Here is a 12,403-nt window from a genome sequence, read left to right as displayed (position 1 = left end):
ACACAGCTAGGCAAGAATGCCTACAAAAAGGGTGGGCTTGGGTCACTTAGATGTCTTAGTTGGTTAAGTGTCCAGCTTCAGCTCAGGTCATGATCGTCTGGTTTGTGAGTTCGAGCCCCATGTCAGGCTGTCTGCTGTCAGCACAGAGCCCACTTCTTTGTATCCTCTGTCTCTCCTGCCCCCTTTCTGCCCCTCCCCCATGCTCTCTCTCTCTTTCTCTCAAAAATAAATATATTTTTTAAAAAGGTAGGTTTCCTTGTACTCTGGTTGTGACCATAGCAGGACAGGGACACAGAGAAGAACAGGAGCAACGGGGGGCAAAGAGGTGGCCCAGAGCAGGGAAGTGAAATTATTAGCCAAAAATAATACCTCTCCTAAGGTTATTCTGTCTCCCCAGGACTCATTTTCATGGAAGGAGTTTCAGCACTGTAAGCAAAATCAGAAGCTTCTGTTTTCCATGACGGTTATGGAAAATTTCCACATACTATAAAGGGAGAGATTCATATGGCCGCCAGGGGCAGGAGGTGCTGATTCAGCTCCCCCAGCCCCATGGGGCCACAGAATAGCCAGGTCCTCCTTCCTGGAGGGGCACTGGGGCTGGGGCAGAAGCTCCTGAAGACTCTGCCCCACATAGCCCACCGCACCCCAGAACTGCTGTGTCACCCTGTTGCTGAACAATTCGCGACACACACATGATCTACACTCTCACTTAATCCTCCCAAGACTGGACTGACACAGACACTACTACCCAAAAACTAAGGTTCAGAGAGACATTAGGCTTTCCCAAGACTCCAGAGCCAAGAAAAGGACCTGAACTCAGATCTGCCTGACTCCTGTCCTTGACCTGAAATTCCCAAGAGTGGGATCCCCACCCCCCACACCACAGCTCCAAAGTCAAGGGTGAGTCTCTGTAAGAGTTGGGTGACTTTCCTGTGGCACTAAACTCTACAGAAGATCCTACTGGATTCAGATGTACCTATTGTTGAGAACCTGAGAGCTCTACATACCTTATTTCTAAATATCTCTTGATTTCAGCTCAGGTCATGATCTCACGGTGTGAGATCAAGCCCTGCATTGGGCTCTGCACGGGTGGCACATAGCCTGCTTGGGATCCTCTCTCTCTCCAGCTCTCTCTCTCTGCCCCTCCCCTGCTCACACTCTCTAGACAAACATTAAAAAAAAAAAAAAGACTATCCTCCTGTCCCTGAGGAACTCATAAACAAGTGGGGAATTAAAAAAAAAATAGCATCATTATTTCACCACATCAAAGGGTACTTGGGCAGCACGGTGAGGAGGAAGCACTGAACTAGGCCCAGCAGGGTCAGGGAAATGTCTATGGAGGGGGTGGTCTTGAAGGATCTTGGAGGATGACTAGGAAGTCATTCAAAGTAAAGGAGCAGAGAATTTTTGAAGAACTTCCAATAAGCAGGAGTTTGGGGAAATGAGAGATTACATAAAATAATCCAGGAGCATCCAGGTCATGAAGGACTTTACGAGTCCGGAAAGGCTGGGGCACCTGTTTGAAGGGTGCTTTGGAAGGGGTGAGACGGGAACCCCAAGATCGGGATTTTATCATGAGTGAAAACACCCACAGCCCCTCCCCTCAAGGAACTTGCAGACTGGCTGGGAAGACAGGTCACAGGAATGAGGGCATGTTTACAAAATGAGATGTCCTGAGAGAAAGGACCTTAAAAGAAGGGCAGCTCCCAGGAGAGCTGAACTAGGTCCATTAGGTGGCTGCAGCAGGGAGCCATGGGAGAGAGGACAGGACCCTGACCTGGGCAGTGCCCGGCGGATGGAGAAAGGAGATGGAAAGGGACCCTGGGGAGGCAGGAGTGGAGATGTGATGACTGACTGAACATGGGGATTTTGAGGGAAGGAGGATGTTCTTTGGGTTTTGACAGTTGGAAGGCCCTAGAAGGACCTGGGGGAGGCCATCTGGAGGAGCATAGGATGGAGAGAAAGGCAAGAGCGCTGGTGGCTCAGGGGAGAGATGGGGGCTTCCACCATCCCCGGGAACCATAGCCAGCAGAGCCGAAGGCAAACACTCAGATCCAGGCAGACGCCTGGAAGTCTGTGTCCTAAGGGGTTGGAGGAAGTATAGGGCCTTGAGAAGGAAGGCCCCATGCTCACAGCGCCAGGGGCCAAGCAGAGACTTGCCAAAGGAGCAAAGTAGGCTCTTCAGTTAAAAATGCCATATTGTTCTTTGTAAACAGAAGAGAAGAGCCTGAGATTTCCCTGGCCCGAGGAAGAGAAAAGAAAGGGAGATAGATGAGCCATACAAGCCCCGAGATGTCTAAAAAGCAGTGATGAGCCCCAGGGGGGAGGGCCTCCTGACAGCAAAGGGTCATAGGGCCAGGAAGGATCTGGCTGCAGAGGAGGTCTTGCTGGGGCAGCAGAGACTGGATGCTATTGCCCACTAGTAAGACTCACTATAACCAAGCGCTAGGTAAGAGAAACCAGGGAAAGCCCACGTTGTGGCATCGTTGGACTGTGGCCTGCTGCCATGCACACTCTTCTGGCACAGCCCAATGAATGTGTCTGTAGGTGGGAACCAGGAACAGAACCGGCCAGCTGGGCTTTAGAGGGGACACATTCTCCCAGGATTCCGGGTCAGTGGTGAAATCTGAGCATCTCTCATACAGAAGTGTTATGTCATAGTTTACTATATTCTGAAAGCTATAATCTCGCCTTTCATCTTTGAAATTCAAGCTAGGCGTAAGGGTTTGGGGGAATAAGGGGACTTATTATGGCCTCTGTCATGGGGGAAAAATAGTAGGAAGGTTCTGAAACTTGGCAAAGCAGGCAGCAGGGGTCACTGAATGGGGTCCGGGTCAGGCTCAGAGAGGCCGGACATCTGGAAATGATCATTATGTTTCAAAAAAATAGTTTGAGTCTAATATAAGTTCTCATCTTTGCATAATTCTCCAGGAAGTGATAAAAACATAGATCTTTTCCCGGACCAGTTCAGAAGCATGAGTGCATCCATTATGGCAGCACTGTACTCTCATATGATGTTCATTTAGCCCGCTCTTCCTGCTTACTCATGACATGACATTTTAAAAGCCTGGTTGGTACCTTTAAGCTTCTGGAACAGGCTGGGAGCCCACAAGTTCATGAGCGAAAGAAAAGCTTGAGGATAGACAGAAGATGTGCTCTCTTCGATGGCAGCTTCATAGCATATTTCCAGGCCCTGCTCCACATCTCCCATCTTGTTCTCAAACTGACCATCGCCACGTTAATGTGGAGAGAGCCCTACCTTTCTATTCACTAACACTCGATCCTAGGGTGGCAATAAGAATGATCAAATTGCCCTTCCCCAAAGCGACACAGTGACAAGAAACGGCTGTCCATGGTTGGCTCTAGAGATATTATCAGAAGCGCCATTCCTTGGGTGGGTCTGAAGCCGGCCAGCTAAGACCAAGTCACCTCGTGCCTCGGTTTCCCAGCATTCAATCATTTATTGACAACAGGTGTTTACTGAGTCCCTCTTATGAGCCGGGGCGGGAGGTGGGGGGAAGCACATGTCTGGGCACCCATGACAGAGCAGTGTGCAAATCAGTAGGCCCTGCCCTCATGGAGGTCACACTCCTCCATGGACGGGAAAAGAAGGACAAGAGGCAAAAAAAAAAAAAAAGAAAAAAAATTTAAAAACTAAAACAGAGATAAAGAAGATCATTATAGAGTAAATGCAGAAGGCTAGGAAAGAAATAAAAACACTGCACGCAAGAGTAACCTAGGGAGGCCTCCTTCAACAAGGGCATCAGGCCCTGTCTGAGCCCCTGACAATCAAGTTTGCAGCGTGATGCCTGAGGAGAATGAGGGGCAGCCACTGGCCACTCATAGAGAAGGGGGAAAGGCCTTCCAGGCTGAGGGAACACTCTGGCTGCAGTCAGGGAACCCGCAGGGAGTCAGACTATGAGGGGCCTTGAGGCATCCTCAGTGACTGAATGGATCCTTTGAGGGAAAACCACTAAAGGGGAGGGGCAGGTTCCCACTGCTATTTTCAAAGGATTATGCGGACAGTTGACTGTAGGCTGTGCGAGACTCTCAGCCTGATGCTGGAGCCTAATGCAGTAAAGAAAGGAAGAAAAAACGCGTAATAACAAGATCAGTAACATTCATCGCATATTTCTTACCTGCCAGGCAGTATTTTAATGCGCTTCACAAAGCATTTGAATTAATTCATCTAATCCTCACAACAGCCCTATGAAGGAGAAACTGTAGAGTTTTCCCATTTTACAGCTAGAAAAACAGAGGCCCGGAAAGGCTGTTATTTGGCCAGAAGCTCACATTCAAAGTCAGGTTTGCCTGACTCAGAAACTGCTTCTGACTACCTCCCCAGAGCCCTACCTGTCCTGACAGTGGGGTCAGTGCGCCACATTCTGTACTAGGGTCTGGAGTTCCAAGGGTGAAGAAGACACAGCTCTGCCCTCCAGGAGCAACCAGGCCCCCAGTATAAGTAAGTCCGGGCTGCACAGGGTTTGTGGACCCCCGTTCCCTGGCACTGATTCTGGGACCAGCCTCGTCTATTTCTGGACACTCTAAATCAAACTTCTCATTTAGGACCCAGGATAAACCAAGAGGTAATTCAGGGACACAACCTTGCAGAACATGAAGGGCAAGGTTCAGACTTCCTTGGGTATCTGCCTCTCTCCGCTCACCTTTGAGCCTGGCCTGGCAGCCCTGGGTCCCCACAACCGGGCATTAGAGAAACCCAGTGCTCATGCAGGGTCTCTGTATACTCCAAGCTCTGTCATCCATCCTCCCAGCCAGGATGGCAGTCAAGCATCATCTCTACCTCAGCAGATCTCTAGCACAGGACCCGCTATTGTCTTTCCAACTTGAGAAGCAGCCTTTCGGGAGCTAGTCTCCTGCTTAATTTTAGCCTGCTATGTGCAGCTTTGGGTAGATAACCGAACTGAACTGTTTGGGGGAATGGGGGGGGGGGTGCTGGGCAGAGTTCCACCGCCCGTGGGGAGGGCATCATGACATTCTGAAGAAGCGGCAATTTTCCTAACAATCTCCCCAAACCCTCGCCTTGTTGATCAGTTTGTTCTCTGAAACCCATACACAACCGCCTCTTCGGCAACATGTTATTAAAGCCCCATTATCCAGGCGAGACAGACCTGGGAGAGAACTGATTACCATGCCCCGGCCTTCTGCCTGACAAATCAGTCCCAGCCTTCCCCCGACACACACCCCCGCACAGTGGGAGCAGGGGTGAATCACAGCCTATTCAACATCACTCACAGGCGCTTTTCCTCTGTTCCTTCATTAGGAGCACTTCTTATGCTAGGCTGGCCTATTGACTCAACTTTTCAGTCCCTTCCAATACAAGCCAAGAGTCAAATGCCACAAGACAGCCTGGGCCAGAGAAGCCAGAAAGAGGATTTGCATGAAATCAAGGGTTTGTGATGATCTTTGCAGGTAGGAAGGAAGATGGGCTTTTTCAGTGAGGTCAATAAGCACCTGAATTATTAGCTGCATTCAGCCCTGTGTGGCAGCACTGGAGGGGTTGGTGTGATGCCGGGTAAGGCCAGGCCAGCAGAGCACGTGTGCCTTCTACAGCCTTGCAGCATTCTGTCACCTAGTTGGGGTTGCTTTAGACTGGGACCTCCACAAGGACAGAAGCAAGGTCTAGGGTACACTGCCTGGCACACAGAGTTCAGTGGATATCTGGCAAATAAACGAACAAAAATAACAGCTACCATCTTTTGGACTTGAATTATGTACGTTACATAAGGACGTTCGGTCAATCTTCACGGCAACTTAGTAATAGAGCACCTCTATGCCCTTTCACAGATGAGCTAAGCGAGACCCAGAGAGGTTTTGTAACATGCCCGGACTCACACAGCCAGTACCTGGTGGAGCTGGGATTTGAACCCAGCCACGCACCTCTGCTCTTACTTACTACCCCTCCAGCTATGTCTGTGAAGCTTCTTGTGATGGACACAGTTGAAGGAATCTGTGACAAACTCGGTAGACAGGCAGAGTGGTTTGGAAGAGGATGTGGAACCGATGACCACTATCTCTGGGAGTAAGGAACCTCACATTTAGCCTTGAGACCAGCTGGTTGACACTAGGGGCTTTGTGTGAGACAAGTGGCTTCACGGCGATTATCAGCTAAGCCAGTTCCAAGACCCTATCTTCCTGAAAGACAGCCCCCAACCTCCACAGTGACTGGCCTTCTGCCCCATGCCCTAGGTCCCCTAGCTCCTGAAAATTGTGGCTAATAATTAATACATAACTCAGAGAGCATAATAACCTCATGAAACACTGAGGCCAGCTTCCGTGCCCACGCTCTTGATACTTGTAATATACTACTGGCTCCTTTCCAAGGCCAGCCTTCTGAGAATATATTATGGTAGGTTTCCAAGGTCAAAGTAACACAGCCTTTTCCCACTCGGGGCAATGAGGACACGTTTCATTTATTTCCTGCCACATATTAAACCAGAAGATGCCGCTAGCATAGCATTTCAAGTTAACTGTGAAGCTCTACTTACCATAAAAAGCATCAAGTTTTCATAGAAGTTTCTTTCCCCCCCTTTTGCTTCCTGCTAGGATGTCTGCCATTTTCCTGATGATTTATAAGATCTCTTTATATAAGAAAGACATCCAGTGTCTGTCACCGTATTGCTGATAAAATTTCTTTTCTCACTTAGTCTTTTGCATTTCATTGTTCGTTATTATGCCTTTGTTGTATACATGTAAAGTTTTACGGGGTCAAATCTCTCCATCTTTCCCTATCTTCTGAAATGTCTCCCAGCCCAAGATTATATAAATAACAGTATTTTATTCTTTTTTTTTTATTTTGTCATTTTTTAACATTGACCTCTTCGATTGCATTCAGAATTCACTTATATGGCTTGAGCTATGGGTAAAATATTGTACTGACTACCGTTTAGCTAATTGCACATAATTCAGCCCCTAAGGTCCCTCCTGAGAAACAACAAGAAAATTAATCTATTCAGTTAATCCAGTTCATGTCAAGAAGGGTAAGTACACAAGAAAGACCCAACAGATACCAAGGATGAATCTAGCCATTTTGGATTATTCGTGCTGATGGACCCAGCTTTTCCTAAAAGGAGGTCTTTGCTATGACAACCCATTTTTCCCCATAATAGGGGGACACAGGGCTAGGGACACTCCCTAAAGAGTTTATGAGAGATTGTTAAAAACGTATACTTTGGCTAAGACCCCTTCCTGCCCAGTCAGGTGCATATGTTAATGCGCTGGAGGGGGTCACTTTCATTCTGGGGTCATAGCCAAATTCCGATGCAGAGACTAATCTTTAAAATATAGAAATGAAACAGGTATGAAGATTGTCTGGAAGCCAGATAACCAAAAGGATCAGCAGTCCAAGGGGGCAGGAGTAGAATCTGATGGAGGAGGAGCTGAGCCACGAATTGGATTTAGGGATCTGTAAATATTCTTTTACTAGAACACATACCGCTTAGCGGGCTAGCTCTGCCTCCTTCAGATTATTCTGTTACATAGAATGCCTAAGCGAAGGCATCAAGGATAAATCAGAGCTTAGTGGCAAAACTCACAGGAAGAAGCAAATGAGAAAAAAAAAAAATACATGCTGAATCTAGGCCAGTTTCCCTAATCAAAATTCAGAAGACTTTCCCTGAATGTTCTATAATTGCCTGCTTCATTTGTGTCAGCCAAAGGTTTGCGGGGTTTTCCGAGGTAAGCAATGGAAGATGAATTTCTGTAAAGCATCTCCCAGTTGCATATGTTATCCATTTCTTAGGATGTTCATGGTAAGTGCACAAATCCTGGACCAATGCCTGCCTGCCCAGTCCCTTGCTGAGATAGCGTGCCCTCCGGTTTTCTGCTGATCCGATTAGGAAGGGAACAACTGTCAGAGAGATCACATTCTGCCGTCTCCTTCCAGTTTGGGATTTGGGGCTCATCCACGGGTTCTCTGCCACTGTTTCCTTCCACTAGGGTGATAGCCAAAAGCTTACCTCTTAATCGAAGGCAATACCTGCGTGGAATCATGCCCACACACTGAGTGCCATCTTTTTCACACAAAATGGATGCTTTATCTCACAGGAAGAATAACATCTTTCTCATAATAGCATCAGGAGCTGGGGCTCTCAAAGAATGGCCTGATACCCAGTGATTACTTCCAAACCCCTCACTAAATTCCTTCCTATTAAAAGTAAAATGAATTAAATATTCCAACCTCACAGTTTTCAAAGAAACCAGAAACAAGTGATGACAACAAAAACCCACTTCAATTTTCAGTTTTCAGACTCGGGGATGCATAGGGAATGAGTCAAACAGCTGGCTAGACGCACACATACACGTACGCCCACACGTACTCACACACAGGAGAGCTGAAAATTCATGCGAGTCAGAGCTGGATTTTTAGCCCAAGTGACAAACACTAGTATTTTTGTACATCTTGTCGAATAAATACCAGTCCTTAAGAAACGCTGATATTTTTTTGAGATCTAGCTAATCCTGGCCACTGTGGGTGAGTGTTGAAAACCTGAAATGTTAAAGAGAAAAAAGAAAGTGCTTTCTCATCATGTACCTCAAAACTAGATGCACACCAGAAGAACTGCCTATAACCCTTCGGATGTTACCAGACACACGGGTGTGTTCTAAACCACCCAACCCAAACCCAGCTTTCTCATTGGATTCTACGTTGTAAACCTCACGCAGGGAACTAGCCACGAAGTATAGACCATGAAACATGCTTGGATCTGACTGTAAACGCTAGGGTATTCTCATAAGTTCATAGTCTCTAAAGAGTCAAAGAACAGTGTCCTAAAAGCCAGATCTTCCCCGCAGTGCCCTCCAAACACATGGAATGTCAACCCTGAGTGAGCTGTAGGGTGAGGCTTAGTTGCCTGGTAAATGTGAATAATACGGACACACCAAACTCCCTATTCTCGTAACTCAACTCCAGTTGAGAGGATGGGAGCTATGTGGCTGGCCTCACTATCCAGAGCCAGGGGGTGGGAAAGCGTGGTAGTTAGAAGTACATGCTTTTGGAGATCTCAGATGTGCGTGGGTCTGCACCCCACCTTCCGGTAGGGCGCCACTGAGAAAGGGTAAGGCTCTGAGTGCCCATGCTTCCATATGTAAATGGAGGTAGTAAGATGATCACGAGGCTTAAGTGAGCTGCTCTGTGACCAGTGCCCGGAACCGATGATGCTGTCTCTAACAGTGGACACCATCCTTTCCCCCCCTTCACGTGGGGCTGGGAGGTCTGAGAAGAGACACTCAAGAGGAGATTTTAGGAAGAATGTGCTTTCTGAGGCTGATAGCATATAAGAACAAACGTGCCCTGGTGTTGAATTTTAAACGTTTAATTTTTTAATTTTTAAAAATTAATTTTAAATATTTAAATGCTTAATTAGGGGCCCCTGGGTGACTCAGTTGGTAAGGCATCCAACTTCAGCTCAGGTCATGATCTTGCAGTCCATGAGTTTGAACATCACGTGGGGCTCTGTGCTGACAGCTCAGAGCCTGGAGCCTGCTTCGGATTCTGTGTCTCCCCCTCTCTCTGCCCCTCCCCTGCTCATGCTCTGTCTGTCTCTGTCTCTCAATAATAAATATGTTAAAAAAATGTATAAATAACTTTAAAAAAATATTTAATTACTTGCAAGATTAAAACGATACCATAGCCCAGAGTCCCAATAGATGGACTGAATGGAAAAGAAAGAGACTGTCCTTTATAATATTTTTGTCAAAGTCTTCTTAGAAATCTGAACCTGCTATTATTTCAGAAGACCTGTCTCCACCAGCCAGCCCAGCCCCACTCCAGGATAACCACCAAAGTCTGGGTGACGGGAACTTTTGTGCAAAGAGTGTTAGCAGATGCAGAACTGCCTGAAGAGACTGTCTTTCATTACAGGGTTGAAGAAAGTTTTAAAACCTTATTTTGGTCCATCTTTGGCTTGTCTGAAGTCATCTCGGTGGTGCTGAAATACGACCACAAATTCATCGAGAACATCGGCTACGTTCTTTACGGCGTTTATAACGTCACCATGGTGGTCGTGCTGCTCAATATGCTAATAGCCATGATCAACAACTCGTATCAGGAAATTGAGGTAAGACCACCTAAGTGAAACTGTTCTCTATCCTTTGGTTTAATTTGCGTGGCTGTTTGCCGCAGTGAGGGTAATGATATTAGAAGCCCGTGAGTTATTACATGTGAAGCCGAAACAGCAAATGACCAGCATTCTTCCCACGGGGCTCCAAGGAGCTCTTTTGATCAACCCGCCACGTGGCAGGGTGGCCACCACACATAAAGTGGCCCGACAAGGGCGGGAAGAATCAGGGTCTTGAAGCTTCCCTCTTTCACGTGTCCCCTCAGGACAGCATGCAGGAGGCCCATGGCAAACTAGAATGACTGTATCTTTTAGCCAACACTCCCTCTGCCTCTCACGTATTATTTATTAAATGCCTACTGTATGAAATGCCTGTGCTTAGGCACTGGTGACACACAGACAACTAAGACAGTCCCTGCCCTCTAAGAACTCTGTCCTTTGAGAAAACCAGATACATCAGTCAACAAAGTGCAGTGTCCTGGGCCTCGCACACCCAGAGAAGTCTTACCAGGTGCACGAGATCGGCAGCAGAGAAGCATCCAGAGATGATGCGTGAAGGCCATTCGAGGACTAATACAATTTTTCCAGATAGCTAAGGGAGTGCAGAGAATGTATCAGAGGAGGCGGCTTATCAAAATCTAAAAGGCACATACCATAAGCTAGTGATTGCAGCCTTTTTGGGAAGAGCAAGAAGTTAAAAACAAACAAATGAGCATTAACAGGAATCTAGTGAAGTGGATTATGATGCATCTGAACAGCAGGATGCTGTGTGGCTTGTAGAAAGAATGAAAATGCTCTCCGTCTACAGACCTGCAAATTATAGCACTAAGTAAAAAAAAAAAATCAAGTTGCAGGACAATGTTTGTGGTGCGCTTTCGCTGTGTGAGAAAGGAAGAAAAGGGCGTCCGTGCTCATTTGTAATTGGGTAAGCATTTGAAAAAGAAGCCCGTAAAAGTACCCAGACCAAGCATGGGGGGGGGGAGGGGCGGGATGCCTGCTGAGAGGCGGTAGCTGGGGGGCAGAAATCTTAGTATTGTTTTACTTACTATAACGTAAAATAAATAAGCTAAAAATTAATGAAACACACTGAGCTCTTTTGAATTGACTCAACAATTCCAGTTCGAGGAATAGATCCACGCAGAAGTACGATTTTAATAGATGTTCACTGGAGGGAAAACGTGGAGATAGCCCATCACCATCAGAGCGTTTCAATAACCTCTGATACAGTATAGACCTCAGAACACTGTATATACAAGGAGAAAAACTTGTTTGTGCTGACGGGACAAAATCTCTGCGATATTGTTAAGTGGGGACAAAGCTCGAGTTGTAGAAAAATACAGGTAGGAAAATCTTATCTACATAACAATACGAATGCATATAAAGAAAGAGAGGGCATCTCGGCCCCTCCTCTGCTCACGCTCTGTCTCTCTCTCAAAAATAAACATTAAAAAAAAAAAAAGAAAGAGAGAAAGAAAGAGCAGAGAAAGGTAGAGAAAAAGTAGCACACTCTTGACCCAGGGCTTCCTCTGAGGAAAGGAAGAAAAGGAGAGAGGTTGGAAGGGGACTGTCACATCTGCCTGGTATATACCTGTGCACTCAAGCCTTGTGTAAGACAAGTATTAGTGTATTTCTCACACAGAAAATAATTAAAGACCTCCATGCATTCGTTTGCTAGGCTGCCATAACAAAATACCACAGACGGAGGGGCTGAAACACAGAAACGATTTCTTCACAGTTCTAGAGGTTCAAAGTCCAAGAGCAAGATGTTGGCAGAGCTGGTTTTTTCCAAGGCCTCTCTCCTCAGCTTGCAGAGGGCTGCCTGCTCCTGGTGTTCTCAAAGGGCCGTTCCTGTCTGTGTAAACATCCCTGGTAACTCTACCACTCCTTAGGAAGACACCAGTCATGTTAGATCAGGACCCGCCCTAGCCATGTCATTGAACCTTACTCACCTCTGTAAAAGCCCTGTCTCCAAATCGAGGCACATTCTAAGGCACTGGGGTTAGGGCTTTAACATATGAATTTTAGCGGACACATTTGGCTCATAACATCCCCCCCACACACACAGACAGTCCAAAACAGAGTATTCTGAACAGTAGAAACATGTGCCAAGGAGGGAAAGGTGAAACAATGTGGTATTTTGGGCCTACAGGAGGGCAGGCTGTGCAAGGAGAAGAAGGAAGAGGTAAGAGGAAGAGGTGAGCCAGCATGAAGCCTAGTCTCTTCCCCACTCCCCCCGCTGCCACCCACAGGAAAATGCAGCACTGTATCCCTGGACAAACATCTTTTTTTAATGGTGTACATATTTGGTCTCTTACGTGGATGAGCTG

The 12,403-nt window shown here is 46.8% G+C and overlaps 1 protein-coding gene across 1 annotated transcript in view; it reads left to right on the top strand.

Annotated features, from left to right (window-relative positions):
• Positions 1-12,403, top strand: part of TRPC7 (transient receptor potential cation channel subfamily C member 7) — a 139,548-nt gene that overhangs the window by 113,428 nt on the left and 13,717 nt on the right. The window contains exon 8 of the mRNA XM_045489791.1: positions 9,881-10,076. Coding sequence (XP_045345747.1) covers positions 9,881-10,076 — 196 coding nt within the window. The remainder of the gene's footprint in view (positions 1-9,880; positions 10,077-12,403) is intronic.

Source organism: Leopardus geoffroyi, chromosome A1 (assembly GCF_018350155.1).
Source record: "Leopardus geoffroyi isolate Oge1 chromosome A1, O.geoffroyi_Oge1_pat1.0, whole genome shotgun sequence".
Classification (NCBI taxonomy): Eukaryota; Metazoa; Chordata; class Mammalia; order Carnivora; family Felidae; genus Leopardus; species Leopardus geoffroyi.
Note: the sequence above shows the minus strand (reverse complement) of the source record. Positions and strands in the feature narration are given on the sequence as shown.